Raw genomic sequence first — 20,045 nt, forward strand, 5'->3', positions numbered from 1 at the left:
TGTGTCTACTGCCTGTTGATGAGGGACACGGAAATTAGCTTGACAGAGGTATTTGAAATTATTGCACTATGTTTAATGCCTCTGGTACTGTCCTCTCTAGTATACAGGGTTGCAGTCCTTGTCTAGGCATAGCTTCCGATTATTGAGAAATATCCCCTAAAATCATCCTTGTGTGGGTAAAGAACTGTTTAAGTGACCTAAATACCTTCCGCTTCTGTTAAAGGGATATTGATTTTTTTTTTTAATTATTATTTTTTCCCTCTGCTGGGCACCTCTCACTGTGGAGTGACAGTTCGACTGGTCTGAACAGTTATATGTGTTTCAGGATGGATTGCTGTAGTACATGCAGCAAAAAAAACATGCTGAGGTGGCTTTATGGTAAAAACTGGAGGAATGCTATAGCTTTAGGCTTCAGATTCAACACCTTTAATCGTAGTATGTTTCCACCTCAAAGGTGTGTGTGTGTAGGGATAAAAGCAATGTAGCAAAGAGTGGGTAGCTTAAGGTGTGGCCTCTTCAACTGTATTGCAGGATAGAGTATTGACTTTTAGAGGGGGACATTTCTCAGCTCTTGCAGAGGCTCTAGTAGGTTTGGGTCTACCTAGGCTGCCGTGTGAAATCTGAAGTGGGTGAAGGGAGGACAAATAAAAACCAGCTGTTGGGAGATGTGAGAAAAGAAACAGAGTGGCACCCAGGATCCTAGACTGCTGGTACCTTCAAACTTTGTGCAAAAATAAAAATGAGATTTGTATGTCGCACTGACAAGTAATGCTTATTGCTGTTCGTGTGACTGTTGCTACTTCCTTGCTGCACTGAGTGTCTCCTTCCACGTCTAAGTTAGATCGTGGCTGCTCTAAAAGGAGATTTGTCTAAAGAGCTAAGCATACCTATGGAGGCCTCAGAAAGGAGAGGGCAGAGGAAACGATGAAAGGTGTCTCCTTCGTGTATCCTGGGAGCCGGGCAAGAGGTTTTAAAAATGGGGAGATGATCCGACGGGACACTTGATCTTTCCTAACTGGAATAGAAAGCACTGTACAGTTTCTACCCTTCTGCTTTGTTTCTTTTCCTACTCCTATGGAGCAGTTTAAAAAGATCAGCATCAGTTTTCTCTGCCTCTGCAGCACTGGGGAAGCATTTACTTTGCATTCCCTATACAACTTAACGTCTGTGCTTTCCTTTAAGTAGATGATTGCACCATGAAAATGTTGATGTTAAAAATCACCATTTCTGGTGTTTTGTTTCCTTCTTGTAAACAAGGCTGTTGAAAGGTCTGAGTTAACTAGGGGGAGGGGAAGTGTTAGCAAGTTGATGGCTTTGCATTTTTTGTGTTGATAGCTACCCAGGATTCTTATGCACATCTGAATAACAGCTTTCCTGCTGTAGTTGACTACCAAGATAAGAGGGTGAATTGTTAAATTTTTCTGTGAGAAGTTCATGTAAGTTCTCAGAAGAACTGCTGACAAGAAGTAGAGGCGAATACCTCTACAGTTTTTCTGGAATGAGGTGAGAAGGTGGTAATACTTGGATATGGTTTTTCACCCAGTAAACTCAGTGTTACGAAATTGGCCTCAGGTTCACCATCAGGAAGTTTATGGTCTTGGTCCATTTGAGGTGGTCTGTGGTTTGGTTCAGTGTTTCAGTGCCATAAGCTGATGGATAGACTTTGATTCTTTATAGCTGAGCAAATACTAAATTTAACTTCAGTTTGGTCTTGGTCTGTGTGTTCAGGTCTGAAGACAGATCAAAGGTGTTACCCTTACATGTGGTATTTTGTCAGTCTGCTGCCTTAATATGTGGGATATCCAGGATTAAACTTATCTGTGGGCTTGGATTTAGAAGTAGTAATGTTTTATGGTATTAAGGTACCATATTGGCAGCGCTCATCTTGTGCAGAGGACAAAACTAAGCAAGAAAGAAGTTTCTTGGGCAGAGCATATGCAATGTGGACGGAAGACAGGTGAATCTTGGTTTTTCTGACCAGTTCACTTCTCTCCTGTGTCCACAAACATGCACCTACTAGGAACTGCTCTGAAAGCATCTCGCTTTGTATGCTGAACAGTCAAGTAGAAAGACACTATTTGAACAGGATGATTTGAGAACTGTAACATATATAGTACCTACTTATGGATATTAAAATCAGTTAAGAATCGCATATTCAAAGTTTCTTTGGATCTTTTCTAAAAATCTCTTTTCTTGATGACTGTTCCCAGAAGTTGTCATGAGTCTTTAGCAATAGGTTTGTAGAAACACCCTTTAAAATTTAGAAAATCATGTGTTTGAACATATGCTTTGTGCCCAAAGACATTGCAGAAAATAGGTGTAGCTTGTTTGAAGTATAAATACTTAAGAACCTTTAAGAGCTCAGGAACAACTTTAAGACAAAGTTTGGTTTTTATTTCCTCAAGGAGTAGGTCAGAAAACCCTTAGTTCAACAAGTTAATCTCAGTGGTATTTCATAGTGGTTTGAAAGACAAGCAATTTCTCTGTGGCAAAAATAGTTTCTGTGGAAGGGAGGAAGTAGTGGACTCCATGCTGTTGGTAGCTACTCATTCATCTCTAATACTATCTTTTCCTGTTTATCAGTTACGGTCAAATAAAAAGGAAACAAAAGTATTTGAAATGAAACCACTGGATTTCACAGTAGTTGTAAGGAGTCAGTGTTCACATAAAAGTTTTCTGGGAGTTGGAGTTGCTTCAAAAAGCGTAACCAAATCTTAACCTGCAGGTTAATAGATCAATGCAAGACCATAGATGTTAACACGGAGTGGTAGAGAAGCCTTAGATGAGAGGCTGCAGTGTGTTTCACGGGTCATTTAATATTTTAAGTATGTTTGTTCCAATACGCAAATAAAACAGTGTTAGCCAAAAAGCTGCACAGATTTTAAGCTTTAAAAAAAAAAAAATAAAATTAAATACAGTTTTTAAATTGGGAACTGACAGTTTTCCCTCCCTCCCTCCCTCCTCCACAACTTGCAGACGTTACTAATTTTGTAAAAGTTAAAATACCCAAGCTTCTTGTCTTCACCATTAGGGAAAATAATTGTTGCTGACAAATGTGGAAATAAATGTACTATGAGGAGCAAATACTGTTGCTAGTACGCTCGTGTTTCCCATCCATGTCAAAGCTTGTTGCCTCTTTGAGCTGTCGTAAATGATAGTATTTTTGCTCTTTGCTTAAAGCAAGCTTCTGCTTTGTAATGATCTGCTGTGTTAATGTTGCTCGGCACAGGTTGCTTTAAATGACAACTTTAACATGACATATTTGGTAATTTTCCTAAGCTTACTTAAACGAACTAGAACTTATGCCAAATCAGAAATACTGAATTTTGTGTAACCTTTAAAAGCATTCTGTTGAAATAGTACTGTGTATAGCCTGATGAGACTAATGCAGTGGTTGTTAGATGTTTATGCATCCTTTTTCTCCTTTTCCTTTCTTCTCCAGTTCCACTCTTATCCTGGGGACCTAGCTTCAATTTTAGTATCTGGTATGTTGAACTTAATGGCATTGATGATCCAGATGTGGTCCAGCCGTGCCTCAACTGGTACAGCAAGGTAGGCCTGCATTTTAGATGCCTGTTTGTTTGAAGATTTGTAGTCTCAGAATCTTGTGAAACTTCTCTTACTGGAATTACGTGACCTTTTCATTCCTTGAATATCAGCTATTAAAACAACAAACACGCATAGTTAAAACTCAAACCACATGGCTGACTTTGACTCTAAGTGAATCTTTTTGAATTGTATCTGCTTGTTCTCTTTAAAAAAAAAAAAAACCAACAAAACACCCCAAAAAACCCAAAACCACCACCACCACAAAAAAAAAAACAACCCTACAAAAAAAAAAGCTGCTAGGTAGACATCACAAGAAAAACATAAAAGAAAGGAACACTGAGTCAAAGGGGACAATGTTAGTAAAATAGTATTTGTATTGGAAGGGAAATGAATCTTAACAAAACCAGATTCCATTTCTCCCTCTTCTTGCCTTTTGATTAGTCATTCTTTTACCATACCAGTCCTTCTGTAGAGCTACATGTGAGCCTAGAGCCTTTTGGGTTACATATGCAGCTTTTGTTACAGGGTATAAAAATGAGCTTGTTTTAAAGAGAATCCATGTTGGTGTCTTTGCTGTTGCAGCTCCTTGCGCGTCTCATGTTTCCCTCTTACTGTCTTTTTGCTGAATACTCTGGAACAGAGGGGAGCTGATGCCACTGGACTGTGAGATGATTTATGCCAGTTGTCACTTTGATAGACAAGAAAGTTCAAACGGTTCTAAACATTATTTGTATAAACTGTATTTAAACAGGTGCCTCTCCTGTGGGAGGGAAGTGCACGTTGACAACGAGAATTCATTTTGTTGCTGCTTTTTATGCATAGATCTTCTGGAACAATTAATGAAATTCATATTGTGTTGCAGAGAAGACATCCTTCCCAGCTGAATAAGACTGAGTAGTGGAGCAGCATATCTCTGCTTCCAGAAGGAAAAACTTAAAGGGGATAAAGATTGTGCATGGTAGTACTGAGACTCCCTCACCAGTTTATGGTGCTGCCAGTATGGTAAAGAAACTTTGTGGCCGTGCTATCTGGCTCATATGTGTTTATACCAACATCACAAGCTTCTTCATGGAGGATTTAAAAACAGCACTAACAGTCGCAGTGGAAGTTGTCTGTAGCTGCTTTATGATTAAAGTGGTATTGTTGTCATTAGTCTGCTGATTACTGATGTCCAGTTGACAGAGGCTGCTGATGATTTTCTGTGCTTCTTTCTGCTGCCTCTGCACATGGTGGTGTCTCTGGCATTTTTGACCAGTTGCTGCAACCAGGAAGCTCTGATTTTTATTTTTTTTGGTCAGGAGCCATCTGATGATGATGTCAGCATCTGTTTTGTTCCATCTTATCCCGTGGAATCGACATTTTTCATGGTCAGCATGTATGTAGCGACAGCTTCTTCAAGGGGTGCCAGCATTGTTCTTCTAAAGCTTAGAGCCCTAAAGCAGCAAGGCAGAGACTTAGTCATGATTGTTTGGGCTCTGCTAGGATCAGTTGTCAAGTTTTTGGTGATGAGTGCATGTCTCACTGATGTTCTCCTCTCTCTCAGTCCTGAGGGGCCACTGTTGCCGGATCCACGTAGGAGGATATGTGTTGACCCATATTTGGGGAAAGGCAGAAAGGTTGACCTGTTTCTTCCAGTTCTTTGAGATGGTGTGAATATTTTCATGCATGTTCTTGGAAGTCTCAAAGGCTTTGAAATCTAATAATTCTTTACTGCCCAAGACATCAGATGAGAAGAAGGTTCTAAACAAAGTTGCCCATCCTTTTTGTTGCGTGTGCTTCAACCAACAAAACCTCCCTTTCCTGAAGGGAGTGGAGTTGGGGGTAATAGATGAGGACTCAAAGCAGCAAGCAGGCTCCTCAGTTCCCTCCCTACTGCTTTCTCCTTGCTGTCCAGCTCAGCCTACTGCTTCCTGAAAGCCTTAGCGCTTTGCTTTTACTGAAGAGTGGGCATACTTTAGCGATTGAGAAGTGGCAGTTTATCGACGGCTATCACTTTTGGTTTTGATAATGAACACTTAAATATTTTTAATTCTAATAGTGTATTTGACAGTGTTAATGTCTTAGTCTCGTGCTCTTGTTACGGTTTTAACCATAGGAATTATTTGCAGCTTCAGATCAAAGCTATTATTTGGGTTGTCATCTCTTTAAACCTGTATGATAGCATTTAAAAAGGAGCCTTTTATATATTTTTTAATACACCTTTTTGCATAAAAAAATGTTTTTACTTTTAACTTCTGAAGTACTACTATGGTGTCACTTAAATACAAACTTTTATGTTGCATCGAGTGGCCAACCTGCATCCAACAGTCATTTCATGTTCTAAAAGCCAAGTCTATCAGTCATGAGAGGCTCAATGGAAATACACCAAGACTGAATTCTGTCTAATGTCTAAATTAGAGGAGCTGAAAGTGCAGAAGCTGGTTATTACTGTGCAACTATCCTTTTGCTTGCTATCCCTTTGAGCAACAAAGAATCTAATGTGGTTTTGGCCTTCACTGATGTAGGTGAACACTTGCTTAAAGACAGTGTTTTAGGTATCTCTTAGAAAGAAAGAGAAAAAAAAATTGTGGGTTTTTCCCAGTTGTGCTGTAAAACTCTGTTTTAGCTTTAGTGTTCCTTTGCCACAGTCTTGCATTTTTATCGGTACATGTCCTTGGCCTTTTTCATGTGGGCTGGGAACTGATTTTCTAAAAATGCGTAGTTCTGGCTATTTGCAGCTGTGAAATACTGATGGATTAAGAACTAAAAATATATCACATGGCCGTGTTTCTTTTTAGCTGCTTCAGTTTATGAGATTCTTGCTATAGAGCCATTCTTTTGAGAGCACTGATTTTTGTTGCATGTCAGTGTTAGTTCCAGGTTTTCAGAAAGATTCTATTCATTTAAATACCATAAACTTCACTTTTAGCAGTGGTGTCCATTTAGGAGTAAAATCTTTTGTCTGTAATTTGATCAGTCTTATAGATGCTTAAAGTTACATTTGCTTTTTACCACAGTAGATGTGTGTTAAAGATGGAAATTCAGATTTTTTTTTTTAATGCCTTAGAATTTAGGTTTGAAGAGTCTGTTTAAAATAAGTAGTTCTGCTACTTATCAACTTAAAAGTCTGTGTTACTTATGCATATTGTTAGCAGCTTTGAAAACGCAGTGGATAATTTGGTAGGTTAGCAGCACAAGCTGTAGCTCTTATGTGGAGTTTACTCTTCCCTGACGTTTTTGTGCCTGGATGTTTGACCCAGCGTGGGTTTCTCTAGCCTTTCTCACCCCTTCCCACAGCTGAGTGGGAAATGGGCAGCTTTGGCTCATCTGCGGTATGAAAGCAGGGGTTCTGCTTCAAGATGCATGGGTATATTTTGAAGGTAAAACTTTGGCATGTACGTAAATCCTTGCTGCCGTTGATCCGAAACCCTCGTGAACCCACGGGATTTGGGGTCAGCCCTGCCTTCTGCCTTTCCGTTGCAGGAGTGGTGGTCACTGCAAGTATTCCTGTTCTCGTGGTTTTTTTTTTTCTTCTGCTTCTAGAAAAGCTTTGACCTACTTACTCTTCTAAATTATTTTGTTATATAAGAGTCATACAATCAAATTATGTAACGCTGATAGCAAAGGCTTTTTCCTGCTCTGTACTTCGTGTAGGCCTCAAACAGCAGGGCCAAGCAGATGGGGGGGAAATAATGGTCACTCCAGAGATCTGGGACACTGTGCACTCTCTTCTTGTATGCTGATTAAATTGGATGATACCAAGTTGTGTAATTTCTATACTGTTGGAAAGTAAATGCCTGCACAGCTTGTAATGTCTTTCATATAGCGTTCCTCTGTAAGTTCGTGAGCAATTTATGTGCAGCGTGTATAAGAGATCCTGCTTCTGTCTCCAGGCAGGTTCACAGGTAGTTCCCAGCAGTGCTGGTAAAAGAAAAATCTACATGTCTCATAGGTTTTCTTGTGTTCCAGTAGTACCGTGAACAGGAAGCCATTCGCCTTTGCCTAAAGCATTTTCGTCAGCACAACTACACTGAAGCTTTTGAGTCGCTGCAGAAGAAAACCAAGATTGCTCTGGAGCACCCTATGTTGACAGACCTGCATGACAAACTGGTATTGAAGGGAGACTTTGATGCTTGTGAAGAACTGATAGAAAAAGCTGTGAATGGTAAGCGAATCGGAGGGGTCTGCTATATTAATTAAAAAAAAGCATTGAAATGTTACTGCTTTGAATGTTAACGTACTTAGCGGTAGAATTGGCTAGTCTGTGTGCTATTTTATATCTAGTGTGGTGTACTGTCAGCTTTTGGACTTGTGAGTATGCGTATGATGAAGGCTAAAAATTCAGTCATGAAATCTCTTATCACTGCTACTTTTGGAGTCTCTTTTCCCCAGAGTTGTGCACCTGAGTGGGTAAAGATAAGTTCTTCATGTAAGTGGCTGGCCAGCTGAAGGTGGGCTTAACTATCAGAAGAGTCACTGGAGTGGTGAGCAGGGAAGCATAAAACTTGAGTTCTCAGTAGTGATCTGTGTCATGGTTTATGGTTAGAGCTTACCACCTAGTTGGTGTTCCAGCAGAAGTTTTCAGCTGTATTTGAATGAGAATGCTCTCTTTGCTTATGGGGAAGGTAGTCCTTGGAGAATGGTGTAGAAGTCGCAGTGACTGGAGGCAGAGCTTGTTTTCCCTTGTAGAACAGGACGTTGGCAGCCAGTTTCATTGTAACTGCTATTAATATTTTACTTGGAAACTTTCGACTTAGAAGCGCAGCTCTCAACTCCTAAAATGGGGGAGATGTACTTTCTGTGGATGGAATAGGATACAAGAAGAGTTGGGCTATTGCACTGAAGTGTCTCCCAAGACCTGTGCAGTCGTTTTGGATCACAATCGGATAAAACAGAGGTGCCTTTGGCTGTGGGTGTAGTGCTTTTTGACTATGTGCAGTCACTCTTTATGGGAAACTTGTACTGGCATAAGAAGAGAACCTTGTGTCTGATGCCGGTAGAGTTAGGGGCTTAGTGGACCAATTTCATGGATGTCTGGCACCAGAGATGTTTCTTCTAATTCTGGGCTAATCAATCATTTTGTAATACCTTTTGGATAGATGCCGGCATACCTGCTTGACTCCATCAGTGTGGTTTGTACTACTAAAGTTGGAAGTGGTTCTCAGGATACGATAGAAATGATAGTTTTAAAATCAAGGTTTGTCTTCCATGAAAATCCGCTGTCTTTTTGTGAATAAGCTGTTCAACTAAGCACAATGTTAGGGAGCTTATTGCAACAGGTCATCAAAAACTGCAGTAAACGGCTTTCTACGGGTTTTGGCTGAAGGTTTCTCAAGTATGTAGATAGAACAGCTGAGCTCTGCCCTGTGCTGAGCTCCCTGAGCAGCTACAAGCATTGAGACAGAATTGCCAGCGTTCATCCTTGCCCTCCTGAGTGCCTGCCCTCCTGAGACAATGTAGTGTTGTTGGCTGAGATGGGAGCATGAACAGCTTCCTGCAATGCAGGGGCATTTTGCAACTGGCAGCTTCCTCCTGAATCTTAAGGGCAAGGGAGGGTTGCAGGATGAAGAAGCAGCAGGGAGCTGTGGCTGGCTGTTACTGCCTTTGCAGTGTTTCTCAAAGACATGAGTGCCTGGGGGGAGCTGATGAGCCCACCAATATGAGGCAGGATCTGCTGAGAGCCAGAGGAGTACTATATGCTGATGGTGATGATTTTATCAATGCATTGGTTTGCTGCCTTGGCTGTGGCTTAATCTCGTCAGTGCCTAGAGGCCGTCCTCTTTCCACTTCATTGCAGGCTGTAGTAGAAACTATTTCTTGAATGGAATTTCACTAGAAGTCTAGAATGTGCTGAAAAAGTTCCCTCAAAAATGGACTTTTTTTTTTTTTGGGCACTAATGAAGAGAATGTTTGTGGCCTTGTTTTTTGAGCTGTTATATGTTAATTTCTTTTACTGCGTAATATTTAACGTACTGTGTTTATTCTATCCAGCAGTTTTCCCCTAGGACTTGAGCTGAGGTGGTGTTTCTGTTTCCCCTTGTGTGTTGTGAGTGGGGTTGCTGTCTGCAGTGCTCAGCTTTTCCAGGTGTGGAAGTACTGGCAAAGGACTCACCTGGTAGAAAACTGTAGGTCTTGTATTGTACTGTCTGACAACAGACACTTCTTTCTTGTCAGATTTGATGTGAATAATCCTGCTTCCCTGGTTCTTGTAATCATGTCCCTTTTTGGAGGCTGAAGAACTCAGCATCACTTAAGCAAACTAGAGAAATATGCTGTAGCTTGTTTTATCAGTCCTTCTTTTTGGTTCCAGCAAGTACAGAAGCAAGTATTTCTAGTAACAGACTGTGGATAACTTAGCAGGAGAGTCTTCAAGTAGCATCATTAAGTTTTGTCACTGCTGCTGAGGGACAGAGTAATATGCATGAGGATGTTAATATTGCTTCCTTTTAATCCAGCACCTGGCTAGCTAAAGTTAAATGTCAGTGTACGCATCTCCCGTTGCTCCGTTGCTCATCCTTAATGATTTTGCTTGTCTTTGAATACATTAACCTTCCTTCCCCCATCCTTCTGCAATTCTTCATGCTGTCTTCAGTTTTTGTACCCATTTAAAGCTCTGTCGCCTCCCAGCACCCTTCAGAGAGAAGTGCTATCTATCCCGAGACACTGAGGCTCTATTCCATATTTGCTTTAAGCTGACACAACTGGGGTTTTTACTAACTGGGTCAATCCTGCCCTTACTCAGGACAGTGTGTCCCCTGGCCCCTCGTTTGCTGGCACTGGTGCTCGTGCTGCCACATGGCAAACCAGGTCAGGGAGCTGATCGGGCTACGATGGAGGAGAGGATAGGACAAACCTCTTGTAGCCACAAAAAACCTGAAACTGCAGCTGGAATAGTTTGTCCGGAGTTGTACAAGATGACAGTCAAGTCAAGGTGTTGAGTGTAGCTGGTATTTAACAGCTGGATCCTTCTTGGTAGGATGGGAATACATGACTTCAGCATTCAACATGTTCTCCTATAGTATTGCTGCCATCTGCTCCCTGTGGTCCTCCACAGTTACCTGTCCTTACTCAGTTCTGCATCTCTCTTAAGCTCCTCTGTTTGAAAGAGGCTCGTTAGCACCCGGCATTTTACCATTTTACTTTCTTAGCAGCTTTGTTGTGAAGTCTCCATAGCTTGCTGCTTAGTCTCTAAGGTGTGGGTGTTCTTATGACTGAGCTCCTCTCTGATGTGTTGTTTTTCCAAATAAAAGCAGATTAACTTTAGTCCTGTGTATGGTCCGTGTAGTGTAGTTGAAGTGTAGAGTTAATTGAGATATACAGATCCTTAAATTATCCCTGAAATCGGTCAAAGAGCGAACTGTTCTGTAACAGACTGGACATGAATATGTGAACTTCTGACCTCTTGCTGATCTGAGAGTTCATTGCCTTAAAGGAACAAACAGAAGTGCAATGAGGTTGACAGAGATACTGCACACTCAGTTCAGCCTAAAATGTCTTCTGTAGAGGCTAATATTTGCAGTGGTAGGTATTTAAAACGTGAAATGCGATGCATCTCTCGCAGGCTATTTCCATAGACTTAGTCATGTAGAAAAAGAGTAGGTGGTCAAGAATTAGTGCTAGCAGAGCTAACTCTTGTTCTTTTGCATTGCTAATGATGAACGCTGTCTTCCACCTCACATCACCAGATGATTTCTTTTGAGAGCTCAGTGGCAGGCAGCCACACTTTTCCCGCAGATTCTTTTGACTTGTGCATTACACTTAGAAAATGGGCAAATGGAAACTCTGGCAGCTGCCTGACTTCCTCTCAAAAATAAAAGGTTCCCTAAATCTCAGCTGGTTCACAGACTTGGTTCAAATGCTTCACATTTGGATTCATTCCTATAGCTTTCAGACGGCTTATATTATTGAAGAAAAAATCTGCTTAATATTCCTACAGAGAGTATGCGGAGTGCAAATTACTTAGTTGAACTGTTTGCAGCTACTGTAGACATAGAAAGCAGCTTGAAATGGATTGAAGATCTGCTGGTTTCCTATTAGTATTCTGGGGACCGAGGTGTTCCTTCTGGCAGTTCTCGTGTCAGTATGTGATATGTGTTTATCTGTTGACATGTCGGCCCCGTACGACAAACAAGAAGTTGTGATGCATGGCCTGCAGGCTCGAATGTCTCCCAAAACTCGGGATGCACAGGAACAGTTGTATTCTCCTGGAAGCTCTAGACAGACACGTGTACCTTAATTTTACCGTCAAATATGTTTGGATTCGGTTCTGAGAAAGTATGGATGCTGGCTTGCTGCTCTGTAGTACTGGGATATATGGAGGGGAGAGGCTTGCTAGGGATCCAAAGCCTATGGTAAGTAGATGGTAGGGTTTGTGTAGAAGAAGCGTATCTTGTAGGGATTTGAAAGCAAACCTTGTTTCATTTTTGTTAAGAAGAAAGTGAAAGAGAATATTACAGCTTTGAGGCTGGAAAAAATTTGTGTGTTTTCTTGTTGCTCCCACGTCTTGAGGAAATTGTCAAGTAATGGCTGGATTTTTATCTGGTGTCATCTTTGTTTTCTGCTTCAGCTTTTTTTTAGAAGGATTTTTGTGACTACAAACGCCTCAATCTGTTTCAGCGTTTTGGGTATTCTTCTTTGGTTGAAGAAAAATCTTAAACCCCAACACCCAGAAATTATGGGCTAAATGCTATTCTGAAGTTTTTTCAGCCACTGGCAGTGAAGTGAATAGATTTTAGTAATCCTATCTAGAGATGTGTGTTGTCTAAAAGGAAACTTAATACAACTTGTTCCTGATTGGCTTCAGCAAGTTAAATATTTTTGTCTGCAATGTTTGTCCTAATCCTTTCCAGGTAACCTGTAATTGGCTGACAAAATAAAGGTTTCGGTTATCAGGGAGGTAGAATTTACTAAGCTTTAACTGCTGTGAACTTCATGTTGTTACATCCAAAATGCGTCACAACTTGCTGTGAAGGGCTTGAAAATAGTACAAAACAAAAGTACTGGCTTTGGCTGTAATTTTAGAGAGTAAACATGGACATTGAAATGAGAGGCCTCCGGAGTGAAGGAAAAGACTTCCTTTAAAAACTTGCACTTAACACTTTTTTTTCTACAGGAGTCTTGAAATTTATTTTAAACTATTGATTCGTTGGAAACCGCTGACAAACCCGAGCAGGCCTAGATCTGATCTTCAGTGCCTCGCAGAAGCTTTGGAGACCTTTTGGTCAGCAATGCTATCCTGGCAAGAAACATAAGGAGTGCGTTAGAATAGGTCTGGCATCGGATACAGAATCCACCTAGAAATCCTCCTTTCTTTCCCTGGTGGTGTCAGACAGGTGGTGATTCAGCTTCCAAAACAAGCTGCTGCTGGTTTGCCGTACAAGTAGAATGAATGTGGAACTGCTCCCAGCATAAAGAAACATTTCTGGGAAGCAAGCTGGAGTATTTCCAAACCAATGTCCCATGGAGGACAAGAAGCATTATTAAAAGAGGCTGAAGGCACAGTAGGGGAGAAGTGTCATATCTTGACAAGTGCAGCCTGTGGGTGTTGAGCATGGGAGAGAGGTTAAATCACCCTTTCAGATCGTATGTGATGTAATTCATCCTCTTGAGCTATTTATGTCCAATTATCTATTGACTGCCGTAGGAATAAATATGGTTTTGCGTTCTGTCTTGAAGACCGAATGCTCTAATGATAACCAAAAAGCTGGATTTCTGTCTAGGTTTGTGGCTAGAAAAATCTGCCTGAGTCAGTATGGGATTTCTTACAGCGCATGCTTTTTGTTCTGTTGGAAGCTGGCTTTTCTGAATCAGAATTCATGAAATCTCAAGCTTAAAGCCTCCCACGTCTTGTCCCAACTTCATAAATGCTGAAGAAGTGGGAGTTAGGAACCCTACTCTTAAAACCAAAATAAACCACTTTTCTACATACGTTGAGCAAACTTTTGGCTTTCCTCAATTACCTAATGCTAGGAGAGAGCTGATGTTTTTGGCTCTAAGACAGGTGAAAGTAAAATCTGCCCTGCTTTCACAGAGTATTTAATTTGAAAAACTTGCAGAGCTGAGTTTATGAAAGTTGAAAGCAGTTTTGTATTTTAAGACCAAGTTCAGCACCTTTCAGGAGCTCGAGTGCCCTTATTTAGAGACCATCTAATAGGAAAATAAAGCATTCATCTTCTCCCAGGAAGTACTTGCTGGCTTGGGTTTTAATTAAAACCTGGATTGCAGTCACGACAAACTACAGGATGCCAGGAAATGCTTCAAAATATTCTCTGAACATTGTGTCGTGCTTGACAAAGATTTTTACCTTTTTGTAAATAAATAGGGATGCGTGCAGTAAGGATTATTCTTTTTTGTCTATATTCCTACCAAGGGATTTTCTATAAATAAATGGAGGCATTCCTAATCTGTTAAATTCTTACCTCAAAGCCACAATTACTGGGGTCGGAAGAACTAAAAAGTATTAGATGCAACTTAGTAATTTCATTTTTTCCTTTCTCTGCTGGAGAATGTAAAGCTGATTCCTGAGCAAGTTTGCTGGGTACCATTCTACCAAAGAGCATAGCTGTTGGGTATTTCGTGCTTAAGGACCCCTGAATGCATCCTCCATCTGAGCGGTGTACGTGCAATGTACTGTTTCAATACAAAACCGTATAAATCTATCGTTCGAGTTCTCAGTCTGCCTGTGGTAGTTATCACTGTACTAATGATGTAAACCAGGTGTCTGAACTCCCATTTTTTTTTCAGGTAATGCATAAATGCGGAACAAATGCTTGTCATGAAGAGCTTGTGTCTTGAGGTGGTGGGGTGACGGGTGGGATATAGCCAGGTGAGCAGTGGTCAAGAGGCTGGCCGTTAGCGGTCTAATAGTTCGTTGTGCCTGCAGAAGGTAAGGTAGGTTTTTTAGAGGAGACATTTGAAGAACAACAGCAACAAGTTCCCCAAACGCTTGCTAAGCCCTTCCCAGACTGAAGAGCGGTCCCAGAGAGCACGGGTGTTATGAATCTCTTTTTCAAAAAATTAACGTTTATGTGATAGACTGATAACAGGTAACCAGAATTAGGAACTGACCTCTTGACCCTGAAGAGATGAAATGTGGTAGGTGTACAGAGGGAGAGAAGAAGGCCCAAGGGGAGCTTGGATGGGGTGCTGGAGTTAATGCTTCTTACAGAAATGCTGCAGTTGGCATATCTGGCCAGTGACCTAATGCGTCTTCTGTTTCTCTTCTTGCTTAACTCTCTGAAGAGAATGTAAACTATTATTTTGTTTTTCCTCCAGTGCTTGGTCGTCCCATATCGTAGCATTTAAACAATCTGCTTTTCTTCCCTTTTCTTCTTAGATGAAGCTCCAGAGATGATGCCTGACCTAGTTTTAACTTAACATGTACTAAAATGGTTGAATTTTACACGCACTGGCAACTTTCCTTTTGCTTAAATAAGGGGGAGGGATTCTGTTCTTAAATACACCACACTGGAGATTTATAGACAGTTGGCATGATCTGGCAGGCAAACTGGGTAATTCTTGATTGATCTAGTAATGAGTATTCTTTTTATTTTAGTGCTTACACATTTAGTTCATTAACAAGTTTAACAAACTAACTGACATATATATAGAATTTACTTAAAATGAAGGCTTTGGAGTAGCATACTGGATTGAGTTAGGCTGAAGTTACCTGCATTAAAAGTGATTTTGCTATAATGGAAGTATAAACATTTCATACAGCCAATTTTTTGTTTTGCAGATGGCTTATTCAATCAGTATATCAGTCAACAAGAATACAAACCTCGCTGGGGGCAGATCATCCCCAAAAGCACCAAAGGTAAGGACATTTCTTAAGATATAGCTCATATACTGCCAGTTCTATCTTGTTCCTTTGAGGATATTGAGCAAGAAAATGATGCAAGAAAGCCTCCTCCAGGACAGTTGTTCTAGGGAGTGGTTTCATCTATGAAAAATTTGCATTTGTCTGCAAAGTCAGTGCTAACAGGCTCCCAGAAACCTCTGGTTGAGTAAGGAACACTACAGGAACACTAGCTGTAACTTCAAGGATAGCTAATCAGTTCAGAAACAAATCTCATAGGTTAAGCATGAGAGCAGTTACCTGTATGACTGGATTTAACGCATGGAGTCAACTTAAATGTACAGCAAGGAGGGGCAAATAAATACATTATCTTAACAGGGAGTATTTTAAATTTGAGATGCATCTTTTGAAGTCTTGGTCTGCTATACAGTAGATCTAAACTGTAGAATCTTTTTCCATTGCTTTCTGCCTTGAGAGGATGCTCGTAGAGGCAGCCTTGGCTACAAAGTACAAAAATCACTGTCATGCAGCAAATGTAGGATTCAAGGTGACAATCGCCAAATGTGGAGCACCGTACCCAAAGCTCTTGGGAAGGGTTATCTATGAATACAAGCAGATTTCTCTTCCAGCAGAACGCGGGTTATCTTTCTGATGTTGCTTCCCATAGATGACACCTGTCCTGAATGCTTAAGATATCTAAAGTGGTTGGAAAGCTGCTTTAATTGGACAGTTGGAATTCCCTTATATGTGAGAATAAGTAATCGGTGCAAAGCTAGCTATGCTATATCTATACCATTACCTCTTTGCTTCCATCCCGTGGGTACATTGCCCTGTCATTTGAGTATCTGTTCTCACTGCTCAGCCTTCAGGCAGCTCTCAGGTGGGGAGAGATGGAAGGGGAGCAAAAGGGTGTCTGCGTCCTTACCGCTGGAGAGCTGCAAAGATAGCTCAGACCTCATTTGTGTGGACCTGCATGCTTCAGGAACTCTCAAGCTCCTTTCCAAGGCTCTCAGATTTGCAGTAGAGTACTGTATTCACTTTAGCTATCTGTACTATCAGTCACCAGATAATTCAATATAAAACTCTGTACAGTTTTATAATGCACAGAAGGATGCTACCTGGAAAAAGTGTTGTGCTAATGTTTAAAGAATGGTGAGTTACTAAGTTGCTCTGCTTCTGTATGGTATTTAGGCCATACGTGAGGCTGTATCTTTCTTTGGTTTAAAAATATTATAACGGAAGACTCTCCCCTCCCTCTTTTTTTAAAGGTGATGGGGAAGACAGCCGACCAGGGATGAGGGGTGGCCATCAGATGGTTATAGATGTTCAGACAGGTGAGTAGTTGTTAAATTTCTTAACTAACTTAATTATTTAATCAGATATCTTTCAGATAAATGTGCAAATATGTTTTTCTTCAGAGACTGTCTTAACTTCAGGTTTTGAGGAAAAAATTGCACTTTCAAATAGTTGGATTAAATACTCTGCTTTCTCTCTGGAACTGTACTCCAACTGCCTTTCCTACCCCCCTTCTTCCCTATTAGTTCTCTGTTACGCCTTAGTCATCTTGTCTTGACTAAGAAACCAAGAACAATTGTTTTTAATTTTTTGTCCCTCCTACCCTCTTTGAGCAGGAGCTTAAACAAGAGAAGAGAAATTAGGGATGATGATTTCCCTTATCTGCTCCATAATACGCTCTTTGGAATAGTGCTCAAGCAATAGATCTGATGTGTTGAAACATCCTTGTGTTTTGGTTGGAGCGGCTTCTAATTTCCACAGTGTGCAAGAAATTCCTATTAAATATAACTTGTTAGACTTTTTTTACAAAAACTTTTCCTATAGCAGTTCAAAGAATGGTTCAGCCTCTGTTTCAGAGACCCCGCAGAGAAAAGAAAGGGGAGGGGTATAAGTAATAGTTCCAGTGATTGTTGTTCTCCATAATTTTCTATATCTTTGTCTTGCTTTTATTTAATCAGATTTCTGTGGTGTGTCATTCCTTACTAAAATAAGGAATGCATCTGCCTGCATCTTTGCTAAGGAAATGATTTGTATGAGTAAAAGGATTGTTCTTAGGGAAGGGGAAACAAGACTGGGGTGTGAGTAGCAGAGAGGAATATAGGGTGGCATTGAGGGAGTTGGCAAAAAATTACCATGGCCATATCTGTTGTGGTCATATGGACGGGGACTGAAGCATGTGACAGGATAGTACCTTCAAGAGTAATTTGCTAAGTCATAGTGAACAAGCAAAAATGCAGCAGTAGCTGCAGTCTTTGGCTTTTACTCAGAGTGTAGTTACTGCTCTGGAGGAAGCACTCGAGTTATTTTGTATATGAAAGCAAACTTTTTTTTTTTGGTCGAAGAGGTTTGAGATTCATTAGAATAAAATGCTGCTGGAGGGTTGCTGGTGTCTGCCTACAAAAGAAGCTGTGAACGCTCCCTAGTGGCCTCGGCGAAAAAGTAGACAGTGACTGTTTCACAAGCGCGCTGAAGAAACACGAGGCTTGTCAAGTTGGAAATGATAGTCCTTTAGACCTCCTGAAAATAATATGTTCATGGTAGTGTGAGTCTTGGTTTCCATTCCTGTTGATTTTCTTCAGTCCTAGTAAGCTTATTATCTCTGCCTTTGACTTACGTTTTCACTCTACTTTAACAAGGCAGTAAAAAGCATCGATATCTTTTTTTTTTTTACTTTCACGAAACTGGCTGGAGAGCACCTACGGAGGTAGAGTCCCAGTGGGGGACACCTGGATCTCCCTCTGTCATGCTAGTCCTTTCTTGCTGCAGCTCTAGCCAGTGGTGGCCGGATACCTTCAGAAAGTTTTTCTGTGGGATATTTGGGAAGTTGCTCTTAGTTTTGCTTCCAGGCCCACTGAGGCTTGTAAAAGCCTAAATGTTTTTGAGATTATCAGTTTTGCCATTTAATTTGGCTCATGAACAGGCCAGGGGAAGTTCTTGGTGCTGTTATTCTTAAAACCAGCTGTTACTGATTGCTTGAGTCTTCCTTTTGAATATAGGTAGTGTTTAATGAGACTGTGAGAATTTAGCCAGTTATGTCAGGATGTGTTTTACAGACTGGAGCTGTAAAGCTCCCTGGCTAACCTTGAGCAAATCTAGTGTTAATGGAAAAAGGAGCAGCGGCATACTCTTTCCTTCAAAGACATCCTCCCTTCCTTACCCCCACACTTTTTTTTTTTTCCAGAAGTCTTTGGCAACTGAAGAAAAATAAGCTCACTTTGCACTCTTTGTTAGAGGGGTGAGGTCCTTTTCAAAAATGAATATTTTCTTCAACTTTAATCTTTTAGAAATGAAATGAAACACCAAAATCATACATATAAGGAGGTTCTGAAATTTCATATCGCATAGAATAGGTGTTGGAAGCAAATTTTAATATCTGATGTCCAGACCTGCTGTAGCTATAACTGAACTATAAATGGTTCTGTTTTTTATTAACCTCAAGGAAATATTAACCAGTTATTACTGACTACAAAAATATAAGTTTATTTTTAATAGGTTTTGTAATAGTACTGAGCCTGCTGGATGCACATGTGTTAGTGTTAGGATAGAGGATACAGGTTGGTGAGCAGTTGAGCTAGATCTCAAGTTACTGATAGTGTGTTGAGTCACTGAGATTCTGTTTATGCTCTGAGTTTCAGGTAAAATATAGTTTAACTTGGTCTAAACTGCCTTTTACCATGTTTTATCTTCCAATTAGGGTAGGCTGAAAGAGGAATTCTGGCATCTGCTGGCAACCAGTAACTCGTGCTGTAGCTCATTTCCATCTGATGTTCACGCTCTTAATACCTGCTGCAGCTGTCTTAGAATAAGTGTAGTGTTCTTTGTGCTTTGAAAAACTCTTAAAGCAGTTTGAAATGAAAGTGCAGGCATTTTGGGATGCAGAACTGAGAATGCAGCCTGATATCTTCCTATATAAAAAAAAAAATTGCGAGTTACTGATTCTCACAATGTTTTCCATGATTTTAATCATATTAACACTCAAACTGGAATGACTCTGGATGGCAGAATTAGGAAGTTGGTTTTGGTATGCATATGCAGAAACGTTTATTAAGAGGCACTCCTGGTTATAGTTAGAAACCACTGTTACATACTTTAAAGCTTTAGACTTTAAATGAAAACAGAAGGCTTTTGTTATTTGTGCTTTTTCCTGCAAGGTGCATGTCTTATGTAGTTCTCCATTTGGGAGACTGGAGGGTTTTCTGCCCTTTTCTACAAGGAAGGGGAAGTATTTGGGTAGTCACAACCCAGGTGCATAGATTAAAACAAAAGTATCCCCAAAACACCAAAAGTGAAAACAACACCAAAAGTGAAAACAACCCCAAAACTACACAAGAACATGCTGTGTTAAGTGCGCTGAATATCAGTCGTGAAAAGCTATGCTGCTATTTGTGTAGGCCCTGGTGAAATATTCAAGCAGTAAAATGCAGGCTTGTATATAGCACTGTGTTCCCAGATGCATTAAGCCCTAATGCAGTTTTGGATGAGGATGTAGGCATCTGGCACTGGTACCTTGGTTAATATAACTTTGATTATGCCCTCTCAGGCCTCTTTAGAATTCAGATATGGCATGCATTTCGAAATACCAATGCTTATTGTGGAAGAAAGTGGGAATGGGTAAGTGGATTGCCAAATTCAAGTTTTAAGGAATAACGTCTGTACCTTAGAGGAGTATGTGTACTGTGTTTTGGAGATTTGGTTTGTAATTCCA

The 20,045-nt window shown here is 40.5% G+C and overlaps 1 protein-coding gene across 1 annotated transcript in view; it reads left to right on the forward strand.

Moving 5' to 3' along the window:
* Positions 1-20,045, forward strand: part of MKLN1 (muskelin 1) — a 97,344-nt gene that overhangs the window by 26,381 nt on the left and 50,918 nt on the right. The window contains exons 5-8 of the mRNA XM_050893086.1: positions 3,443-3,552; positions 7,501-7,693; positions 15,266-15,343; positions 16,594-16,659. Coding sequence (XP_050749043.1) covers positions 3,443-3,552; positions 7,501-7,693; positions 15,266-15,343; positions 16,594-16,659 — 447 coding nt within the window. The remainder of the gene's footprint in view (positions 1-3,442; positions 3,553-7,500; positions 7,694-15,265; positions 15,344-16,593; positions 16,660-20,045) is intronic.

The sequence above is a fragment of the Gymnogyps californianus genome, chromosome 1 (genome assembly GCF_018139145.2).
Source record: "Gymnogyps californianus isolate 813 chromosome 1, ASM1813914v2, whole genome shotgun sequence".
NCBI classification, from domain to species: Eukaryota; Metazoa; Chordata; class Aves; order Accipitriformes; family Cathartidae; genus Gymnogyps; species Gymnogyps californianus.